Source organism: Theobroma cacao, chromosome 1 (genome assembly GCF_000208745.1).
Source record: "Theobroma cacao cultivar B97-61/B2 chromosome 1, Criollo_cocoa_genome_V2, whole genome shotgun sequence".
NCBI classification, from domain to species: domain Eukaryota; kingdom Viridiplantae; phylum Streptophyta; class Magnoliopsida; order Malvales; family Malvaceae; genus Theobroma; species Theobroma cacao.
The window spans coordinates 16192893-16216308 of record NC_030850.1 but is presented as its reverse complement, the minus strand read 5'-3'; the positions used below and the strand labels follow the sequence as shown (position 1 = coordinate 16216308).

At 34.2% G+C, this 23416-nt stretch overlaps 3 protein-coding genes across 7 annotated transcripts; 1 reads left to right on the top strand and 2 right to left on the bottom strand.

The window, feature by feature from the left end:
- Window positions 3119-5849, top strand: LOC18612728 (NAC domain-containing protein 18). Of its 2 annotated transcripts, XM_007049641.2 has the most exons (6): window positions 3119-3338; window positions 3532-3815; window positions 4365-4490; window positions 4596-4787; window positions 4874-5113; window positions 5199-5849. In XM_007049641.2, the coding sequence occupies exons 1-6, from the start codon at window positions 3191-3193 to the stop codon at window positions 5466-5468; spliced, it is 1260 nt and encodes a 419-aa protein (XP_007049703.2). In that variant the 5' UTR covers window positions 3119-3190; the 3' UTR covers window positions 5469-5849. The 2 variants fall into 2 exon arrangements, with proteins under 2 accessions (XP_007049703.2, XP_017972005.1); XM_018116516.1 differs by lacking the exon at window positions 4365-4490.
- On the bottom strand, window positions 6277-8964 carry LOC18612727. Its single transcript, XM_018129841.1, has 5 exons — window positions 8918-8964; window positions 8625-8849; window positions 8409-8522; window positions 6994-7098; window positions 6277-6797 (listed from the first exon to the last, which is right to left on the bottom strand). Exons 2-5 carry the CDS (start codon window positions 8713-8715, stop codon window positions 6538-6540), a joined length of 570 nt encoding a protein of 189 aa, XP_017985330.1. The 5' UTR covers window positions 8716-8849; window positions 8918-8964; the 3' UTR covers window positions 6277-6537.
- LOC18612726 (ethylene-responsive transcription factor-like protein At4g13040) lies at window positions 9607-16446 on the bottom strand. 4 transcript variants are annotated; one of them, XM_018129823.1, is made up of 8 exons: window positions 16015-16446; window positions 15305-15435; window positions 14719-14863; window positions 14351-14481; window positions 12808-12892; window positions 10917-11097; window positions 10181-10302; window positions 9607-10106 (listed from the first exon to the last, which is right to left on the bottom strand). In XM_018129823.1, the coding sequence occupies exons 3-8, from the start codon at window positions 14759-14761 to the stop codon at window positions 9970-9972; spliced, it is 699 nt and encodes a 232-aa protein (XP_017985312.1). In that variant the 5' UTR covers window positions 14762-14863; window positions 15305-15435; window positions 16015-16446; the 3' UTR covers window positions 9607-9969. The 4 variants fall into 4 exon arrangements, with proteins under 4 accessions (XP_017985312.1, XP_017985316.1, XP_017985322.1 ...); XM_018129827.1 differs by having other exon boundaries at window positions 15326-15435; XM_018129833.1 differs by having other exon boundaries at window positions 15330-15435.

Below are 23416 nucleotides of genomic sequence, written 5' to 3'. Positions count from 1 at the left end.
CAACTAAGAGGCTTTTATTTTGTGGATCAATTATAGCCCCTTATTCTTATCAGTTTTGATATTTGCTTTTGAGTGATTAATTTATTAATGACATACATTCTTTTCCTACACACTGAAGTAGTAAAGTTAAATATCAATGAATGGGAATGTTGTATTATCATCAAAAACTAATGGAGCCAACACGATCTTGCATGCCTTGTCTTTACAAGCAACCTTAAAACGAGCTGACATGACCTTGTAACTGTTATATTGAACTGGTCTTTTAACTCCAACATGTTCAAAGCTCAATTCAATTTGGCTTTGGAGGAAAACATTTTTCCTCGATATAAGTGGTTATCAATTAATGTGGACTCCTTGGTGGTAATTGTTTGGAAGGAGAACATTTCTGCACCCAGAACAAGCCACGTACGAGATACCCTTGCATTTCCCCTTTCCTAATCACCATCATCAGGCAATGTCTCAAGCAAATAAATTATGTTGTCCCAACAATGGGTTATTGTCTATGGGGTCATAGCATTGAACATCTCTTAAATCTACACCTTCGGCATGTTTTGTTTCACCTTCAACATGATTGCAATTCAGAATGTCACTATCATAAACCCAATCATCCTTTAAACTGTCATCATGCCAACCATCAAGCCTACCATGAGAATAGTCATCAATGTTATTTTCACCGACAACCAATCGTCTTCACCTTAATCAGATGCAACATCATCCTTGAGCATTGTAGTGTCATTCTTAAGCATTACAATGTTGTCCTCGAGCATTGCAGTGTCATTAAAAAATGGCATTAAACCCTCTACAGTTTCACCCGACCGTTGCATTGGTTGGACAAAAACAACTAATTGGTTTCGATGCACATGCTTATCGAAATTGTGCAACTAACTGTTATGAGAATGTCGTGTGTGCACCAGGGTGCACACACTCATGTTCATAGGTCAATTGCCATTATTGTAGGTTAGGGACTGAGTGCTATGGTATATGTAAAGTAGTTTAAATCTGAATCTGATTGAGGTGATTACCATGTTGTATAGCTTCTACATGTGGCATAACATTTGTATGGCATTCCTTAACAGCAATGTAAACTGCCAGAACATTCCTCTGTTATAGCAAAATTAACGCAACATCCTCGTCGTCCTTGATAACTAGCCGTGATAGCTCTCCGGGTATACTGATCAATGCATGTAACTTTTTTTCGTGATTCTGTGAGTTTACCCCAATGACATCTTCAACCAGCTTCATCAAGCCCACAAATGACAAATCACTCCTAAACCCCTGCATTCGTGACTTACCACCCTTGTAAATGCCATCAACCCAATTACCACCATGTCTTATCACAAGTCGTACAATTGGCACACCGCTAAAATTTGAAAAAAAAAAGTGTTAAAATCAATTTACACATTACATTGCTACATGCTATGTTCTAAAATTTTGCTACACATTCTATTGAAAACATGTTGTTCTTACACGCCATGTTCAAAAAAATTTTGCAACTTTGATGTTCATACTACCATTTACCCCCCACACATGTTGAAATCAAGATCAACTAGGCTTTTTTTTTAATATTATGATATACTTCTTCTATCTAATACTAGTTTTTTCATCATCATACAATACATGGTCATCAATGGGCTTGCTTTTCCCTACATAACAAAAATGGTTATTTCTTTTCTCTTTTCAAACCCACTAATTACCAAGTATTGTATGATGAAAGCAAGTTCACTGCAAATAGCTTGCAAGTGCTCACAAACAAGTTATGTTACACGTAATGGGTTTACATCTTTTTTTATAATCTCTTAAATCAAAAAAATCAAATCAATTTATCAACAACCCTACGCATGTCAAGTTCTAAAATATTGCTATACACCATGTTGAAATTAAGTTGTTACTCGCCCAATTCAAGAAAAAAGATGTTACACGCCATTTTGAAAAGATGTTACACGCCATTTTGAAAAAATGTTGCACGCCATGTGCAAAAAAAAATTTTGCTACACGCCATGTTGAAACAGAATATGATACAAGCCATTTTCCAAAAAAAAATTCTATATGCCACGTTCAATATTTTGCTACACGCTATGTACAGACAAATTTTATTATACAACATGTACAAAAACATGTTACATGCCATGCTATGTTCAATATATTTTTTACACGCCATGTGCATTACTGCTTTTACACGCAGGCATGACGTGTAACAACTTTGGGCAGTGTTTTAATTTATAAGCAAAGTTTAAGAAATGAATGGTGTGAGTTTTTTATCATTTTTGTTGTTCTGTGAAAAGTAATAAACACAATAGCATACCTTGATGTCATCTCTACTCTTGGATCTGTATATCGACGACAATATGACGAGATGAAGAGAGATATATCAAAACACGATGCCAATGGTGCTCAAATTAGAGAGAACTGGATGGCAAGAGAGAGCTGAGAGATCATTTAATTTGTTTGTATGACGGGAGGGAGAAATCAAGAGATTAATTTCTCTAAAATGTCTTTAAAAATATTTTTAAAAAGTCATGATAAAAATTAGATAAAAATAATTATCTTTCTATCAAAGTTTGTTTCCAAAATCAACTTATAAAAAAAATTATTTCTCACAATTTCTTGTTAAATTTTACATACTAGCCATGCTCCATAATCTTCTTTTTATTTTACTCTTACTTGACCAAAAGTGCTCCGTAAGGACTAAGTTTTTGTTCCCCAGGCTAGGCAGTCTACGTCAAGTCTACTTCCCATAATGGGGAACATAACCAACAAGTGGGGTCGGCTAGAACTTGGGGAACAAGTTGAATATAACACTAGTAATTTGAACGAAATTCCCATGCTAATCATCTTACTTGTTGACTAAATTCACTAAAATACTAATTATGGCTTGACTTTGGACTTTGGTTATTCTACCAACCATGCAAGTACCACAGACTTGGGCAGGAAGTAGCGACCATGTAAGCCTCTGACATCAAATTACTAACATAAATCTTTTTTTTTATTCAAACTAAATTACATAACAATGACACGTTTAGTGGGATCCACTTAGAATATTTTCTTGTACTTCAGCTTAGCAGGCAAGGAGTGTAGCCACTACGTGTATATAGGGTATTATCATCTTCTCGTCACTACTTCCCTCTGCTTTCTTAAACTGAAACTCTTATCAAGTTATTCTTGTTTCATCATCTTCTTCAGCCTTTCTAAAATGAACATTGTCAAGGGATTCAGATTTCGTCCAACTGATAAAGAACTCATAGAGTATCTGCAGGATAAAACCTTCGACCGTGATTCTCTAGTCCAAGTTATAGCTGAAGTCCACGACATCTGCGAGTTGGAGCCTTGGGAATTACCCGGTAAAACTTTTATTTACTGCAATATTGTAGCAGTTTCTTTCTTTGCTTTTGAATTTTGATGCTTACTAAGAACTTGTCAGAGTATCACCATGCCCTTTTGTCACTAGACTGAAGCCTTGTTGATCAACATGTCGAAACATGTTCATGTACTAGTTTTTTGTTAAATATGTGTGTGTGTGTGTGTGTCTTTCAGAGCGTTCGGCTTTTCAGACTGGGGATCGTTTGTGGTACTTCATGTACCAACCAAAATACAAGTACCGCAATAGTAAACGAATTAGCAGGACCACCCTGGAGGGGTATTGGAAACCTACGGGCAACGCTCGTAAAATAATTAATCACCACACCGGGGAGGAGATTGGTAGCAAGAAGACTTTGGTTTTTTATAAAGGCCAATGTAATGACAAAAACAAAAATAGGACTTGCTGGGTCATGCATGAGTATGAACTCACAGCCGCTAAGCCAACTCATTCTGACCATGTAAGTGATACCTTTAATACTTTATATTTTCATGAGCTTAACTGCATCAAAAATTTGCTTTAGCTTAAGATGTGTTTTCCTTTTTCCATTCTTTCTTTTTCTTTCCGTTGATGATGAGGAAAATTGTGGATGCTGTTGATCGCAATGTGAGCTAGCTTTGCATCTTTATACTTTGTTACTTATGGATGACTGCAAATGCTAATCATTTGAATCCTATGGCTGGGATATTCACTTGGGAAAGTAACTTGTATCGTTTAGATTGTTGCATAGGATTTTAAATTTTAGACTGTACATTGTTTCATGCAAGAGCAGTTGATCAGAATTTTGTTAAACTGTTGGTTCTTTTCTGGAAGGAATTGTAAGCTTTATTATAAACAGAGGACAGCGTCTAAGTTATCTAAAATGGTTATAAATGTGAAGGAAATGTCAAAATTTTCAATTTTAAATGTGTGAGTTCTGTTCTCTAAGTTACCTAAAACAAAAGTTTCAACAACAAGACATGTATACACATTGATAATATAGTTCTTTTTTCTTCTTTAATTTGTGTAGAAAACTTTCAATCTCTGTAAATTGAAGAAAAAGGGTGATATTTCCAGTAGTACTAGTGAAGTTGGTCAATCAAGTCAGCATTCTCTTTCTAATTTAGAACATGTAGCAAGCAATGCAATGTCGGAGGTTAGATTTGCTTTATGGGAATATTTTCCTTTTCTTCATTCAGTTTTCCATGTCCATATCATGAGCATATATATTCACAAGTTTTGTCCATTTTTCTATGATCAGGACCTGCTAGACCTTAAAGGATCGAGTGCGCCAGAAGCATCTAATGGCAGCGTCGGGATTCGTACTCAATCCAGCAGCGTTGAGACCTATGCTGGAGAAAGAAGCCATCAAAATAACATAATTAATGAGGACAAAGGCTCTAATTTATCCTCTAATTCCATAAATCATGTCGCAGAGGAAGTAATTCCACAAGTAAGATGCCTTGTGAGGAATTTCTTAATCATTTATCGTTGAGGATGATCAGTATCTCAAAACTATTTCCTTTTTGTCTGATTCAGGGCCAGTTACACCTTAAAGCGTTGTCAACAGAACCAAATGGACCCCATGACAATAACAAGGTTCAAAACCTGTATAGCACCACTAAACAGGACGATGAGTCTTGCAATTCAGTTCTCACTAACAATGATGAAACGGACCCAATAGAAACAAGCAATCAACATAATGCAGCTGTCACAGTCGAGAGCTTCGAAGTGCCCTTTAATTTAGATTATCTTGCTCATGAGGATTTAATTCCAACGGTAAAATCTATTTTTCTTGGTCATTTATTCCTGCAGGTCATAGTAAAAGAGACGAAGAACTAAGCTGCTTTTGTCTATGTTCCAGGACCTGTTATATAATGCACTTCAAGAGTTATTAGAAGAGCCAGAGGCAACGAATAACTCTAATTGGATTCAAAATCAACATATCACCGACATAGGAGAAGATGGTGAGTTGTCGAATTCAGGTTTTGCTGATAATAATGAAGTCTCCCTTCAAGAAGGAAGCAGACACCAGTCCTTGGCTGCTGAAAATAAAGGCTTCCGCTTGCCCTGCATAGGTGTGATGGAATCACCCATTGCGATGGAGAAATCTAGAAAAAGGCCTCGTCATTAATTTGATGGATTAAGCCATGATGTAGAAACCGGAGAGGCTCAACCTTGGGGAAAAGAACACCCCTCTAGTAGAAACAAATCCATAGAATCTGATTGCGATAACATAATAGCAACAAGAAAGAACTAGAGATGCCCAAGAGAAGATTAGAAATTCTCAGGTATCTCAAACATTGCAGAATGTTGTTATTTTGCGTTCTAGTTATTGAAGAATGTTCAGAATGTAAAATAAGAATTTGGGATGATCCTACTTGTAACTAGAAAATTGATGATAGCCCATAGGGGTTTAGGGTTATGTAAACAGAGCTTATCATCAGAAATTAAAGTCCTCCAAGATGTTGGTTTAGAATAGCTTGAACTTAAATTATGTTGCTGCTGTCTGTTACGTTCTGTTGCCCTTTGAGATTATTCTAACTTTGCTTCTTGGCAAACAATGCTCACCCTGCACAGAATTGTTATCATGAGGGAGCCATTTTTTCATTTGCCAGAGAGGTAACTAATATGCTTACATTTGCATCCTTTCATTCCTTTGGAAATTAGTTGCTGTGCGAAGACCTTAATCGTCATGTCTCAAATTAAAGTAAATAAGTAAATAAAAACAACACCAGATCCACAAATTTGGATTGGCTATCACAACTATTCACAACCGTGCTTACCAGAGCATTTGGCATACTGGGGGAATCATAGAGGTGTACGAATGCCTCACCCCAAGGGTTGCTCATTTCCCTCAATGACCAACACAGCGGGGACCCCATTGGCAACTCACTCCACAAACAAACCTGATGGAAGTTTATGGTCAATAACATAAGATATACTCCAAACTGAGAAACAAGTAACCTACACTAATTTTTTTCAAGAAACAAAGTTCATTAGTACAACTTCCGACTGGGGTGACAGCAAGTATAACAAGATGATCAGAAAATATTACAAAAAAAAAAAAAAGGGAACCAAAACTTAATCCCCAACAAAGACAATATTAGCTGCCAAATAGGTGAACTAGCTCTATCCAAAAACATTATTATTGATAATTGTATAGGCATTAAAGACTAGGATACATGAATCATAGCCCACTGTCAGGATTCTTCTTTGCTTAGTTTCCCAAGTGCTCTCTGTGCTAAGAGTTTTTCTTCTCGAGCTTGTTTTGCAGCAAGGGCTTCTTCATCAAGAACTTGTATAGGAGACCATTCTGGCAACTTAAGCACACCACTATTCTTGTCAAACATAGATTCACTTAAGTTGCATAATTTAGGTCTTAATTTGAGTGCAGCAAAATCCGCTGCAGTTCCAACAGCAGCAAAGATGATCGAATAGCGATAAGCACCAAGTTGACCACCTAAAATGCCAAAGAAAATACCTTTTAAAAACAACTTCTTTAGGGATGATAAAGGTAACAATCAAGCAACTTTGGCACTGACGTGCTTGCACACACCAGGGTTAGCAATGCAGACTGAATATATCACAAAAGATACTCATCCACACATGCACAAGCACACAAGCGTGGAGTGAGGTAGAGATTGGAAAAACTTTACCTTGAAGACGGCCCAGTAGAGCACCAGTACCAAATCCAGCAATTGCAGAGTTCATTAGATCATCAGGTCCTGTTTTACGAGTTACTCTCACAAATTCACATGCTCCTGCCAAATTAAAGGTATTATATTACAGTTTCCAATTGAATTATTTCTTTGCAAGAAATATGGTGCTGTTGATACCAAAGCATCAGTTATCAAAAAATGCCTGGTAGCAAATGCTTATGTCTCTTACTGCCTTCAATTTCCTTGGGAGGAAGATCAAGTTAGCCATGAGCGAGTCAGGAAAAAGACAGGAGACACAGGAGCGAACATACGTGTTCTCACAATGAAGATGTAAGTGGTCCAGTTAAAGAGAAAAAAAAATGCGGAAGGAGGCAGGGTTTCAATGTACAGTAAAAGTTCAAGGCCTCTTACAAGGTTAATGCATTTCCAAACAAGCAAAATTTATATAATTAATAATACATGATCCATTGAATTGCTTATTGGCCCATTATTTACCAAAATCATCTGCTAACACAAAATCCAAAACTTTCATATAACTCAGAAGCTGTATTAACCTTTAAAGTTACATTCTTTTATCCAATAACACTAGTACAAACCAAAATGAAGAAATATTAGTGGTTCTCAGTCTCCACGCTTTAGTCTTTCTAGGAGTCTGCATTCAGCAGTGTGATGCTAACTCACACATCAACATGAGAAATGAATCTAGGATGCCTAGATATGGTAAGTGTTATGTTATGGAGAAGACAATGATTTCCTAATTCATATAACTATAGCAAGATAAGAATTAACAAGCTCCCTAACATTAACACATCAACGCATCAAATAAAATTCCAAGATGTAAACACCTAAGTATGATACTCCACCCAATCCCTTTGAAATACTTATCTAAGCCTAGAAAGCCAAACACCCAAGGAACCTCAATTTCTGCACCAACACCACTTCCAGTTATGACTTTGTCATGGAAAAAACTTGCACAGAGTGGTAGAGCACAAGCAACTCATTGTTTATTTTTGGAAGATCAAAGAAAACCTTAATCATTAGCTTGTGTGTAATAGATGACTACAGATGAAGCCCCTGAAGAAAATATGACCCACCATCACAACCAACTGCATAAACTAGGTAACTGGAATTCCTGTAAGACTGTGTTTGATTGTTGCTTTTACTGCCTTTCGTAAAAGAGAGCAATATTTTGGAAGAATTAAATATTAAAAATATAGTTTTTGCATATAATGAAATTAATTATTTTATTTTTATAATGCACAATTTAATCAAAGTATGACTGAAATTAGAGTACATGTAAACTTTTTTTGCTAATTTTCAATCAAAATAGACTTTGGCTTCAAGTATTACTCATCACTTGCAGTAACCTAAGCTGATAGCCTGAAATTATCACTGAAGAAAGGAAATACTACCACAATAGCAGCCAGTGACAATAGCGAAATTAGCGGCATAAGTAGCCGAAATATTAGCGAGGCCATGAACTTTTCGATGCTTTGACACCAAACCAACTCCTCCACCAGCAACCCCTGCTTATAAACAAACACAACCAATCAACGTTGCTGCTCTTTAAGTAAACAATACGAAAAGGAAAGCCTTTGATTAATGAGAGATGACAAAAACCAAACGACCTGCAAGGATTGTTGGGATCAATATACGATGCCGCCAGTCCTCGGAGAACGATGATGATGAGGACTCTCCTTCACGGGTAGTGGATGCCATTTTCTGGTTTGGAACTTTCCTGGGTTCAATCAGTTTCAGTTCGATGAGTTCATATACAGTATTGGGTCCGTGGAGGCGTTTTATTGGGTCGGATTCGGACCTGGTATAATTATAGCAAAGGATAGGCCCAACACCTGGTACATATGTAAAACTTTTACTGCAGCGATTCCCTCAATTAACTATACACAAACTCGTGTATTACCTTTTCTTTTGAAGTTCGTTTGATAGTTAATTACAACATCAACTGTGTGTTGTGTGCTAAGTCATAAGATGATGACAGTTGGGCCCTAAAACTTGAGCTATCAAGTCATGGATTTCATTTCATAGTGAAGGCAATGCAACAAGCCACCATGCTTTGGAGATCGACGTCTTTACTCTTGAGAGCTCGGGCTCTGACAACACATAGCCCTCTTCCCCTAGGGCTAGGGATAGCTTTTCATGTTGCTCTCCGCTAGTAAACCCTTTCCTATGGCAACTCTAGCTCTCACTCTACTCCATTCTTGTAATGCCTGCCCTGCCTGTCACTGCCAACTCGGAACTTGGATATGTGCTGAAGAATGCACCAAAAATTTACGTTATCAGGTCATGAATCTACCACCATACATAGGTCTTTCTATTTTACTTTCTACGTGAGATTTAAAATCATAATACCTACTATCATTGTTATTTTCCGACTAAGTCCATCCCTTTGAATGGCTGTTTATCAAATGCACCTTAATCGCTCACCATTCTTGAGCTTTGTTTGACTTTGCTCGTGATGTCTGCCCAATGAAGAAAAGATGCTTCCCTAGCTAGCAAACTAACTCTCTGTATTATCTCCTTGTCTGAATTTCATTTTCATGCCTTAAACATACAAATGTCGCCCGAGCAGGAACCCCCAAGTCGGAAACATAGAGCGCAAGTGGCGTAACTGTATCTGTTCCTAGGAAGGATATATAAATGCTTCCTGGAAACAAAGTTGTTGGAGCATTTTGGGACAGCAATAATGACCTCAAAACAAGTTCAGGAAAACCAAATAAGGCACTATAGCTTTGCATGCCTTTCACCTGTCTAACAACAATGGTGGGGTTGATGCAACTAATATTTACCACTTATTGGGTTAAAACACTATAGATATCTGCTTACCAGAAGATAAATGACATCTATCATTACTCGCCCTAATAGGGGCCTTTATACACTCAAAAATGGAGACCCAGCAACTAGAATTTAACTACTGAAACCCGATTATTCAGCCTCGCCCTCAAACCATTATTTTCATGAGGCTGAAGAGTCTGGCCCCGCCTCTTCTGAAGCTGAGAGGCTATTGACTCCTTGTTTGCTGTCCCAGTCACTGTTCTCTATTGCAGGTTCAGACCTCTTCTGTGGTCCAGCCCCGAGCCTTCGCTTGTATTCTGCAATCATCATTAAAATTAAACCTATTGAATATTTAAATGATAAAAGCTCAGATATTCAGGATAAGGGTTACTTTTATTGGTAATTGAACGGCGAGTATATGCCAAAAACTCATCCCACTTGAATTTCCTAAGCTCTTGCTTTTCCTCCTCCGAAAGCTCAAAGTTGGGTTCCCTTCCACACATGAAAGCAGCTCTACAGAAAAAATCCATCCACCAATGAGTTTCAAAATCCATTAGTCTATCTATCAGCATAACCATTCTGTAAGTTCTATTACCAAAAAAAATTGACAGTAGGAAACCATCTTAGCACATTAAGAAGTGGTAGAAACCAGCATTTTTACACAGAGTAGATGGCAAAATAAATATTTTACCAAAGAAAACTTTAAAAGTCCCAAAGGATAGAAATAATACTGCCAGACAAATAGAGCTCTTTACTAATCCTTTACGTTAAGATGCTAGGAATCACATATATCTTCAAAAATTTTCATACACATCGTTCGATACCCATGTAATTTGCATATGCATAGCAATTTTATTTATCATCAACATACATGAACACTTTCAAAGAAATTCATTAATAAAATGAAGAACAAGTTTACCCTCATACCATGGTAAGACATGTTCTTACAGCAAATCAATGTTCTTATCAGACTAATATCTATAAAGCTTAAAGTTTCTTGCATATATATCACAATGTCCAGCCTTCATGCTACTGAACGATAATATTTGTGTTACAGATAGTGATCAGAGTTTCTGCACAAATTGTAGTAGCAATCATTACAGGCAAAATAAAAGCCAACCTATTACCTGTCATATAAACGGGCAGCTTCTTCTTGTGAACCAACAGTCCCTAAGTGAATCTGTTTCTTGTCAACTTTTATTGCGGCCTGCCATTTCATATTTTTGAAGTATACACCCCTCATTAGACATGGTTCTTGGTTTTGAACATGTTTCCTCCTGTGTCGCTTCCTGCGTTTGATTGGTTGCCCTACAGATAATAACATTGTACATGGGCATCAGTCAAAATGTAGAAATTAAAATGGCTCCCAGCATCAGATTTTGATGCTAAGGACATGTTTTATCTGGAAGCACCATGGCATGAACTCAGTTCTGAGATATGTCATTTTTCTCTTTATTCTAACTAACAAAAAAGGGTAAAAAATTGCATCTTACTCAAATTGCTTCCGTATTTATGTCAAAATTTTCATTTATCACAAGTAGCACTCTAAGATAGCCCCAAAAAGAGATAAAAAGAAAAGTTCAAAACTCACATGTCAATGAGATTCTAATACATGATATAAAACAGTCCCTATTTTGCACATTAAATATCTGCAGATCAAATCTTTTTCATAGCATCATATCACAAGGTTGATTCTGTAGACAGTAGTTTCCCATACTGCCATGATCAAACTGATGATTATCCAAGACATTGAACTGTCAAAACTATGAAACTTTGACGAATGAATTGTGCAGTAATTTTATTTTTCTTCTTTTGCACAAAGATTAAGCTTATATGCTAGCCTCAAATTTGGGATACATAAAACGATTAGTGAGAGGCAAGAATGGTGTGTAAGAGAGCAGAGGGCATGAGGGAAGAAGTACGCTTTTGGAGAGTTTTAGAATAGTCTGAGAACCATAAACCATTGCAGTAAAAATACAGGCAGCTTCACCATTATAAATCCAAATATGACAAGGATGCTCTTTTTTCTAGCCGTCTGAATCAATGTTTTCAGAGAATTAAGTGAAAGGGTAAATGACAAAAGAAAGTTATCAAATTACTAGAATAACTGTGCAAAACTAGGTTCAAAACAAGTACTTGGGAGCTCAGAAGCGCACATTCATATGGAGGAAAAAAGGGCTTCTCTAATAGTCCCTACTTCCCATTCCTTATATGTTAATCTCGTTTCATAACACGACCCCATGAAGAATGGAAAACAACCATGACATAAAGCCCATTAATGAGTGTAAGCTAGTTTTAAAATTGTTAAGGTTTCATTAATCCCAAAAGAACACACGTATGGCCAGCCAATCTACTTTTCCTGATCAGCATCATATGGAACTTGATAAGCTGGAAACCCATTAGTATTATCTAAAACCACATAAAATTTTAAAAGTAGCCCTCATATAGTTCATTCCAAGACATGCATTTTTGTCTGGAACAATGCTTATGATCAAAAAAAAAAATCAATCACTGAAATGTAATTTAAGAATGAGGAAACTCTAGTTCAGGCAACCTCCAGTGGGAAATTTCAGAAATTTATGACCAAATTATTTGATGGACCGCACAACCCAATAGTTGAATACAACAGACAGCAAAAACAGGTTATTTCATTGGATTGGAGTTGGTAAACTAAAGGTCCCAAATAAAGATCAAGCAAAATGCTATCAGTTTCATCAACCAATCCATAATTGCCAGTTTTCTATATTGTTATAGCATTATGTCATTTCTTCGATCCATGCCTCACTTCGTTCTAGTACACTATTTTTTCTCATTTCATTAAAATTATCCAATATGTGTTTTGCAGACATGCATCTGAGAAGATTTCTTCCATTTGCTATCTTATTAAAAATAGACATCCCAAAGAGAAAAAAGTTAGAGAGAGAGGAGGAAGGAAAGACTAACACCAAGCTATAAACAAGTTTTCCTGCTTAATCAATATTAACAAATGTATGGAACATGTTTCTCAAAGAGACAAACCCGGAAAAGGTTGATTATGATGCTCTTTTGATGATCCAGAACCAGAAACATTTGGTGATCCAGAGCCAACCTTTGCAATGCTTTTCTGAGAAACAGCATCAAATAGTTACATGTAAGTGTAAATTCAATAGTAAAAACAAAAATTGAGCAGTACATGCCACCTGGTATTTATCTGTCATGAATTTAAGAACCTAAATCATTTAATACATTTATAAAGAACTTCCAATGCATGCCAATTAAATCAACTCAAGGGTAGCGGGAAAATATGAATAAAAATTCAAAAACTCTGCAGTGTTTACACAAACAATAAAACAGATTCTAAAATGCAGACAGCTTTTTACGTTAAGCAACTATGAATCAGTTGGCTAGTGTGCCTAATATGGAGGAACTTAAAAACCATTTTAGCTGACAACTGACTATTTACCCTATGATTCTAGCTCAAAAAGGAACTACGCTATATGAAATGAAATTTTATAGTGATAATGGGTGCCCCAGGATGCCATGGACCGACCAAGCGGCAACAGTTAATGGATTCATCATATCCTTTCATTCCCCCATATTGGCAGAGGAACCCAGGAATCCTTGAGATCACAAATATGAAAACACCAAAGAAAAGATACTATCATTACCATTTGCATATTTTCTATCAATTGTGAGTGAATAGACAATTTTTTCTATTTAATGATTCTCATCCAGCTGAGGTAAAGGAGTCAAAACAAGTAGCATCGATAATGTCCTACTTTTTCTCACGTATCCATCTTTTAGCTCACTCCTATGTAAGATTACCACATATGCCACCAACAGATGGCTTGAACATTATTTTAACCATAACTACTACACCAACCATGAACACTGGCCGTTTATGTGAAGAGATGCATTTGTAATAGACAGGATACCATGCAAATACAGATACATAGCAAAAACACATTCTCTGTCAGTAATCATCAACTAAGGACGCATATCATGTTTGCATTATTGCATAATACCAATCCTTCCTACAAAATGAAAAAAAAAAAAAGGAAATCCACCATATTGAAGGAGAAATTCTTCCATAATGACAGATGGTCTTTCCTTTTTCCCTTTTTCTGTACAAAATTGGATGAAATGACTTACTTCTAGATTATTATAGTATGGAAAAGACACCAGTAAATACATAAGAGGGAGGGAAATGAACTATGATTGAAGATACATAATGGTATATCCTTTCCTCTCTTTTTTTCATAAACACCACATACTGAATTTGACACCCCCATCTCCAAACTTGTGCATTCTATGCATGTTAGGCATTGAAAATATTGGACAGTGATACATATGTAAATGTGGCCAACAAATTGACATAAATTAGCAAGGCATTTTTAACACAAGCATCTTTAGTCCAAGGGAAAATGAAAAAATAATCTTTCCAAGCTACTAAGTTCATATGAAATGGTAAAAGAAATAATAACTGAAAATCAACTCATATCAAGGCAACCAAGAAGTCAAAGTAAAACAGTGAAACCATTTAATGCTACATCTAATCAATTGATTAATAATGTAAACTTACCCCATGAATGTGGCCGATGGAATCTGAGGGCATGGGATGCACACTAATAGATTTTGTGTTCTGACTTGAATTTTCAGGGGCATGTCCATTGTCAAAAAATCTAGGAAGTGGAGTCAAAAAAGAACTCTTCCCTACAAAAGGTCACCAAATTTGGTGAATGACAATATTCAAGCTTAATTTAGAACTTGTTTGATTGCATTCTATCTAAGTAACTCATACTTCACTGAAACAAACTGACCCTAAGAAACACAAAGGCAAAGAACTGAAGGGCACACTTCACATAAAAAAATCTAATAAATCTCCTACTCGTTGATATCAATAGAAGCCATAAATTATGCAATATTAAGTACATCTCAATTAAAGTTTACCAGAGCAGAGTCCCAGGAGCTTGCGTCTGCGTAAGCTCACCATGTTGGCAATCCTTTAATCAGCGAACAATGGTTTAGTTGATCGTCCTTTGCATTTATCCCTGTGTCTGTGCTCCTAATATTACCAAAGATGGGCCACTTATACCTGGATTAAACAATTTGAATGGCAAACATTAAAGAAGAATATATTAGAAAATGAACAATATGGCAGATAAAACAGAAAGCTGAGAAATATAGGAAACAGCATTTTAGATAAGCAAACAAGATATTGAGCAAAAAAAAAAAGCAAGCAAGATATCATCTATCGTAGCTATTTAGCAAAAGGAGACAAAGGTCAACAGAGGAAAAGCGGTTTCTTTGGGCTGATACAAGGAAGGCCATCAAATTACAGGCATCGGAGGCCTCTTTTTTGAGTCAATGCAAGTAAATTGATTTAGACAAAGAAATTCAAGTAAAATGGGATTGCAATGTGAAATTCCTAGATGTTAATCAACTTTTGTTATCAAGTATTAATGTCAACCACAACTACAAGTACTTCTTACAGTATTTTTGCCTTTCAAAAAAAAAAAACACAAGTACTTCTTACAGAACTTGGTTGGCTGAATACCAACTATTTTCTCATCATCACGTGCGTTTGATTTCAATAATGCTCCATAGACAAGCAGGGGCTAAATCTCATGTAAGGATTGGATTGCGAAAAAGACTACAGAGTTGATGCTGGTACAACAGAAATCATTCATAAAGGAATTAGAGAATAGTATGAAGAAACCAATGCAAATCCCATAAAACATTTTCAGTCACCCCCTATTCAGGTGAAATGGTATTCACTTCTAAAAGTTAACCAGCCTCCGGATAAGGGGTCAAGGTGACATAAAGCTCAGCCATAATTATTTATATATATATATGTAAAAAGGATAAAAGAAGATAAATTCATCATAATTTGCATAAAGTAAAGCCAAAACTTTCATCATGTGAAACTAACAAAGCTGTACAATGAGTCTGCCTAATAAAAATCCCAATTATCTCTCCGTGGAAAATAAGTCAACCCCACCAACCTACCACCTTTCATGGAAGCAGAGGCAGTGAAAAAACAAGACAAAACATAAAACCCAAACCCCAAAATACACAAAAATCAAAAAAGAAAAAGAAAACCCACAAAGCCAAAGCCTTTAAGCCCATCAAAGCAAAAAATGCCCATGACTTGACGACCAAGAACAGCAAAACCACCCATTACAAAGAAGAAGATAAATAAAAATAAAAATAAAAAAGTCATTGTTTTTATCATTTGTTCGGTACCTGAGAAAGAGGAAGAAAAGGTGGTGGTTGAGGAAGCGTAGAAACCGAGGAGAAACAGAGAGAGAAAGACAGGTTGAAATCTGGTAAACCAAAAAAGGTTAAAAAGGATTTGGGTTTTTTTTTTTTGTGTGCTTTTGGTTATGGGGAGGAGGAAGGTGGTGAGGGAAGAGAAGACAGAAGGGAGAAAGAAAGAATGAGTGTTTTAAAGAAGTTGGTGTTGTTGATGTGGTGGTGGCTCATGCATCTACCACCTTTTGTTTGTTTGTTTGTTTGTTTTTGTGTTAAACTTTATTGAGTTTTGAGTGAAAGCCCATTTTTATGAAAGGGTGGTGGAGCTGCTGGTGCTGGTGGTGTAGAGAGAGAAAGAAAAGAAAGAAAATCAAAGCAAACCAAAACCAAAGCCAAGGGCCAAGTCTTTGTAGAGAGAGAGTGTGTGTGTGTGTGTTGAATATGAGAGGGGGAACGTATGCTTCTATTTGTGTACTTTTAGTCGTAGTCAGCCATGATTCCTTTATTGCCCCTCTCATCCTTTGAAAATACCATATCCCTTAGGTTTCTTTATCTGTGCTTTGGATTTACTTTACTACCCTTTTGCCTTTCGGAGGAGATAATAATCACTAATTCCAGAGATTAGTCTGAGTTGTTATGTCTGATTTATGTCCTTTTTTCTCTTTCAATTTTCTCTTTTTGCTTATTTCAAATATGATCATCTAACAATGACTTACCGTTTGTGCTAACTTCCAATGGATTGAAACTCAAAAATTTTTTTGAGTGAGTGTCGTAATTAAAAAATATAAATATGTAAAATTTATTTTAACATTAAATTAAAGAAAATGTAAATTCAGTGCATTCATTTAATACTTCAAAATAAAAATATGTACAATAACTATAATTGTGACAACGATTTTTCATATTTTGACAACATTACATAATAACATCAATAGAAATATTATTGTATACCTCTTTTTTAATATATATCACCAAACAATCATTCGTTCACTCGTTACTTATTCGATATAAGACTTGAATTTTTAGAGAAGGATAATGAAAAATGTAACCAAAGTCTAAAAAGAGGAAACGGCAATGCGGGTCTCAAGAGTAGGATGAGGAGGAAACTTGTTTAAATTTTGATTTTTTTAATAAAATCTTAAATTATAGAAAAAAAAATTTTGTTTTCATGTAATATTTAAATATTAATGCACAAATTACTTTTTGATAAATTTATTTTGACTTGAAATTTTTTACACCATTTCTTACAAAATTGTAAGAAAATTAATGGGTTCATTAGTATTATTAATTATATTAAACTTAATAAAATTCAATAAAAGTTGTAAAAGAAGTAAAAAATTGTTATAAATGAGTGGTGTCATGTGACACCACTCTTCTCAAAGTGGGTCCGCCCATGGATTGAAGGGATAGTTAAGGACAATTTAAGAGGAAAAGTAGACATGTTTGAGGCCTTTGGTTTAAGGGTACTAGAAAAAGCTCTCTACTCATTTCCATTTTAATTGGTGTTGGCAAAAGTTGCTCCTCTAGTTCTTCAGTTGTGGCTTTGGATGTTGATGATCCTAAGGTCAAAGGTGGAGGTGCTGATGATTTTGGGATAGTTGCAACAATTGCGATGTACCATTCTTGGTCCTCTAAGTCAACAGAACAAATATCTTATAATTGGCAATTCCAGTTTTAACCCCCCTATTTGTTAAACCAATAGTAAAAAATTTCTACCAATCGATCAAGGCTATAAGTGTTCCAGGTAATGTCATCTGGTCGATGGATTGAAGCGTTGTTAACTTGATGATCAATGCACCAACCAATTTTTCTACAAGCCGACCAAATGCGACCAAACTCATTTGTGCAATATTGTCTTTGACAATAAGTTGTTTGCAGTATCCGAAATAAGTTGTGCATAATTTATAATTTTGCATGAGATTTGATAATAAGAATAATCAGTTGTAAATAAATTAGGTTATGTATAGAGTTATCATGCAAAAAATAAACAAAATTCTCAACAACATCTGATACATTGTATATTTTGAGTGCAACAATTCTCTACATGGCTATATGTAAGAAATGATAATAGCAACATTTAAAGAAAATTGATGCTAATGTGCACAATTTCAAAATTTAAGCAATTTGAATTATATGATATGTTATATATAAGGATACGATACAATGTGTAAACCGAATGCTCTATAATATCAAATATTGAAGATAATTTGCCAGCAATAAATCTATAGATGAATATATGCAATAAATGATAATAATGAGATATAAGAGATGTAATAAAGGTAGCATTTGGTATAAGGGAAGTGAGAGCACATTCCCTGCAATGTGCCCAATTAAATTACATTACAATGTTTGTTTTGTAACAGATCACTGCAATATAAGATTACAATGCAATCACATTACAGCCAAATGATGTAATGTGATTGCAATCCAAAACCAATGCAATCACATTACATTACATTCTGCAATGTTCTTAAAGATACTTTTACCCTTCAACTTTATTATCTTGTTAAAAACATTTTGTAACGTTATAATTAAAGTAAAAAATATTAAAATAAAATATATAATATAAAAATCAAAAATTAAAATAAAATAAAATATAAGAAATTAAAATTTATATAATAGAGGTAAAAGAAATTAAAATAAAATATATAATATAAAAAATTATATTAAAAAATAAAAATATATAAGATTATAATAAGAAATAAAAATAAAATATATGGCATTAAAAATATATTTAAAAGATGATATTATATAAAAATTAATAATAAAAAATACAAGTATATTAAACTTATATTTTAATAAATAGGGGTAATTTTGAAAATTAATACTACGTTCCCAACAAAGTACTTGTAAACCAAACGCTATAATATTATCTTCTCTGCATTTTAATCATTATTTTGCTTGTATACCAAACACTGTAATGTTATTTTCCCTACAATCACATTGCTTGCAATTACATTACTTTCAATCACATTACTTGTAATCACATTACTTGTAATCACATTACTTGCAATCACATTGCATTGTAAAGTACCAAGAGCCACCAAAGTTCTTTGATTTACTTACGTTGGTAAAGGTGTTTTCTCCTCATGCTTTGTGCACCAATATTTGCCTGCACAAAATCGAAGAGTCATCCCACATTCGTTGCACGAATTATAAAACCAATCATTTGAGCAATCAATATCAGCTATTGTACCTTTGACTCTAAACTTGGTTCCCTGGAATGTTTGTGAGTTGTTAGTACATATGCTCTATTGTAGCCTTGGTTAAAATGATATAAAGAATAATCTTTTTACCTAAACTTTTGTTGGATCATCATTGTTAATGTCTACAAAGGTTGAATCTTTGATTTCATCTGCTTTTGTTGACAATTGTTGGGGGGACATGTGCATGTTGATGATTTGCGCACTAAATGACTCTTTTTCATACATGCATATTAATGTATTATTACATAATATTGAACAGATAATTTAATGATCATCATCTTATGTATAAACGTAACCTTTGCTTGTGTAGCATGGTTTCAGTAATATTAAGGTTCACATAAAACTTTGTAGCTGAACAGGAAGCAAGGTATGTTGTGCCTAAAATTAAAAGAAAAAAGGAAGGGAAATGTTGATTATCATATATTATTTTAGCTGTTCATATGCATGGAAAACTAACTCATGTATTTTTTGACATTTGTTGCGGCAACAATTACAATCGAGCTGATGAAATTATCAAGCAACTTATCTTTGTCAATGGCTTCAACTTTATCACCATAAAAAACAACTTTCAACATATTCCCGCTACAATTTAAAAGAACAATTTATCAGATAATCTACAAGGTAGAATATAAAGAATCCTTAGTTTTTTCATACCTTAAATCTTCTATATAAAGGTCATGTTTATTCACATCACTTGCCAATTTTGTAAACGGACTTTTTCAATGGTGGTAATTGATTTGAGAACTTCGATAAAATCTGTCAAGAAATAATCAGTAAAAAAAGAAAATTAAATATGATCATTGATAAAATAAATCAATAAAAAGTTAAAGTAAGACTTGTTCAAGACAAGCTAACCTGTCAAAACTGTATCATTACAAATTCATGAATTAAGTTAGTCAATGGATGCAAAAGAAACAAAAAACTTGCGGGGTATGCATCTAGGTCATCTTTAATTGGTTGGATGACAGTGTTCTATGTAAAGATGCCCATAATATTCAACGAAATGAGATTGAAAGATGTCTTTTTGTCTTTAATTTGGAATTTCTTGATTGAATAAAGACACTCTTTTTTTAGTTGAGATCGAAATTGCGATACATCAGAATTCTTGATCATGAAATGCATTGCACCTCTCTGGTCATAATTTGTGTAATCATAGAGAAAATTAATCATAAGCCAATAACAGAGAATGAGGTTAATATCAACTTATTTAATATATACTTGTTTATTCTAGAAGCATAAGAAAAATTTCTATACCTAGGCATTAGTAGCTAGGAAATCGAGACCAAACAAAGTGTCAAGTCAAGAAGGATCAAATAATTCCCAGATACGAACGATCCTTACTTTTACAGATATACCTTGTTGGAATGGTCGTAAATTGTGTAGATATTAGTTCGACATTTTTAACCTGTAAGAAGAATTAATTAGCAATGTATGAAAATGGTACAAAAAAATCTGTTAAATTTATAAAACAAAAAATTGTTAAATAAAAAAAATTTGCCACTTATGAAGAAATTGTAAAATAAAAATAAGTTATAATGGCATTCACATAAAATGCAATCAATAATTTTATAATGGAATAGGTAGGTTCTGGTCAATGCTACTTTCTAGTAAGTTAATATGAGCTTTACAGGTATTGTTGGTCCGAGTCAGTTTAATTACTTTTCTCCATCTAACGATAATTTGGTAATGTCTATGGTGAGAGTTGACTACCAAGTTTACAAAAATTTTGTTATTGTTCTTTTGGCACTTGTATCAATTGGCTTTTTAGTCAATGGTAGATTGGTATATATAGTAACTTAGTATTTAAATATATAAATTCGTGAGCTTGTTTTTCTTCCTTGTTTATAGTTTTAATTGTTAGCACTTGAACTCTACTGCAATAAATTTCTTCTAGTGGTAGAACTGTTAGAAGAGTACTTGAGTTTGGAAGAACCTATGTAGTTAAGCCCAAAGGTAGACACCAAGTGACCATTGTTTGGCTACATGGGTTCATTGATAATGGTTCAAGGTAAATCAAAGTTTGGATTGGTTTTAAGGTTCTCATTCCTTTTTTTTTTATAAATTTAAGATGATTTTCTCAATAATTTCAATTATTTTCTTTGAAGGAAAAAACCAAATTAAAATGCAGATTTGTCATCCTTCTTAAATTGTCAAATTACTAAAGGAAGAAATATCATTCTATTTATGTTGAGTTATCATCTCTAATTCTTCCTTTCTCTCAACAATTTAAAAATCTTTTAAGGAAAATACTGATAGCTTGTGTTAGATAATAGCAAAATATGACATAAAATTTATAGTAGCTTGGCAAGACAATAATGTGAAGACTTAAGCAAGAAAAGAGATTAATCAATTAAAACGATAAAGCAAAAAATAAAATACTGTAACTAAAACTTAATGTAATCAAAAGACATTGCACTTTCTAGGTGCAACTTGCACCAACAGACAATTTGATATTGACAAACGCACTACAAGGCCAAAAGAGAAAAAAATAACATTAATTTTAAGTCAGTATGAGAATTCAATCGGAACTCATAAGATGATTCTTATGTTGTTTAACATCGACTGTGATTACATACATATAAAATAAAATATAGAATAAATTGAATAATCAAATCGTAATAGGAATTAAAAATATAAAACTCATACTAAAATAAACAAAAGGGAAAACAGACAATGACAAAAAGAAACATGAACAACACTTTAAATTAAAGCACAGGTCTTAGAAACAACTCAAAACTCAAAACTTGTTTAAATTTGAGAATTCATAAAAACTCAACTGAAAAAAAGAAAAGCAGGAGGGTGCAAAAAACACAAAGGAAACTGAAATGAGCAGTTAATAATCAATTACTTCTATAGAGTAATCACAAAAGCGAAAATGAACAATGGTAAAATTAAAGCAACAAAAAAAGAAAGACAGACTTAAGAAAAAACCTTAAACTGAAAACTTGTTCCAACCTAAGAAGTGCTAAACACTGAAATGAAGAATAAAAAACAAGATAGAGCAAAAAACAAAATAGAGATATGGCAAGAACCAATAGGCTAGACACGGCACCCATCTCAGACCACACACATCGACAAGGCATACAAAATACAAAAGCCAAAATGAAATCCTCAAAAGCAAACACAACATTAAATCCCAAAAATCGAAACTCTTTGATCGAAATCTATGACAAATTATTAAAAACTCATGATTCCCTCTTGTTTCCCAAGTCGACCCGAGAGCAAGCTTGAAATATAGTGCAAACCCGAGGGGAAGCCAACAATAAGGGAAGCTGAAAAGATGAAAATGATCAAGTAAATCTAAGCTGACCCGAGGAGTAAAAGAACAAGGGATAGGAATAGACAAAGAAACACCAATAGGCTCAAAGTTGACCCTCCATGCCCATCATCCAAAGATTTACTAACTAACATGGGCAATTTGGGTTTTGTTTCAGAAGCCATAAGAGGGATTTCAAACCCCTTCCTTCAAGTCTGATGGGTTTAAAACTCTTTACTAGAAAACGTAGCTTGTCTGGCTATGGAGAAAAAAGATTTGAGTTTGATTCATGGGGAAACGTGACTTGACTGGCTCTTTTGAAAAGTTTGACTTACTCATGGATTTAAAAATTGAAAACATGGCCATTATCTGAGTTGACACGTGGGTAAATGAGTTCCTTATGTAATAGATATGATTTGTTAGCCATACAATTGATAATTGTGGTACCCTGGTTAAAACATTTGTACGTTGTACTTTGCTTTCCTTCTCTATCCATCATAACCATATATAAAAGAATTATGTGAATGTGCAATTTTTGCATTTTGGCTAGAAGATTATAACAATTTAAAGGTAAAAGTATGTTGTTTTCGCTAGTTTTGGTGAATTCATGACACTTCATCACGTTCATTTTGTATATAATTAACAAATAGGAATTGAATTCTGATTAGTTTTTATACGTAAACTTCAAATATTGTACCCATACTCTAGCATTTGGCTCATTAATTGATGCATGATTTCTTCCTTAAAAAGTAATATTTAAATCCCTCTTCTTCCAAATAAAAAAAAAACTTCAAATATTGTACCCAAAATTAATATTATCTTAGATTAGTTTAGTGTGTAAGTGTTCATGAACTGAGTCAAGCATATCAGGCCTTTTTTTAAAAAAAGTCAAGTTTGAGTTCAACCCAACCCACTCATTTAGTTATTATCT

What these genes read in the sequence shown, in the direction of transcription:
- LOC18612728 (XM_007049641.2), top strand. Translation starts at nt 3,191, where the DNA reads ATGAACATTGTCAAGGGATTCAGATTTCGTCCAACTGATAAAGAACTC. An exon ending in GGAGCCTTGGGAATTACCCG is followed by an intron (nt 3,339 to 3,531) that starts GTAAAACTTTTA and finishes TGTGTCTTTCAG; the next exon opens with AGCGTTCGGCTTTTCAGACT. An exon ending in CAAGCAATGCAATGTCGGAG is followed by an intron (nt 4,491 to 4,595) that starts GTTAGATTTGCT and finishes TTCTATGATCAG; the next exon opens with GACCTGCTAGACCTTAAAGG.
- LOC18612727 (XM_018129841.1), bottom strand. Translation starts at nt 8,715, where the DNA reads ATGGCATCCACTACCCGTGAAGGAGAGTCCTCATCATCATCGTTCTCC. An exon ending in GATCCCAACAATCCTTGCAG is followed by an intron (nt 8,523 to 8,624) that starts GTCGTTTGGTTT and finishes GTTTATAAGCAG; the next exon opens with GGGTTGCTGGTGGAGGAGTT. An exon ending in TCTACTGGGCCGTCTTCAAG is followed by an intron (nt 6,798 to 6,993) that starts GTAAAGTTTTTC and finishes TTGGCATTTTAG; the next exon opens with GTGGTCAACTTGGTGCTTAT.
- LOC18612726 (XM_018129823.1), bottom strand. Translation starts at nt 14,761, where the DNA reads ATGGTGAGCTTACGCAGACGCAAGCTCCTGGGACTCTGCTCTG. An exon ending in CCATCGGCCACATTCATGGG is followed by an intron (nt 12,893 to 14,350) that starts GTAAGTTTACAT and finishes GCTGTTTCTCAG; the next exon opens with AAAAGCATTGCAAAGGTTGG. An exon ending in GCTGCCCGTTTATATGACAG is followed by an intron (nt 10,303 to 10,916) that starts GTAATAGGTTGG and finishes TTTTTTCTGTAG; the next exon opens with AGCTGCTTTCATGTGTGGAA.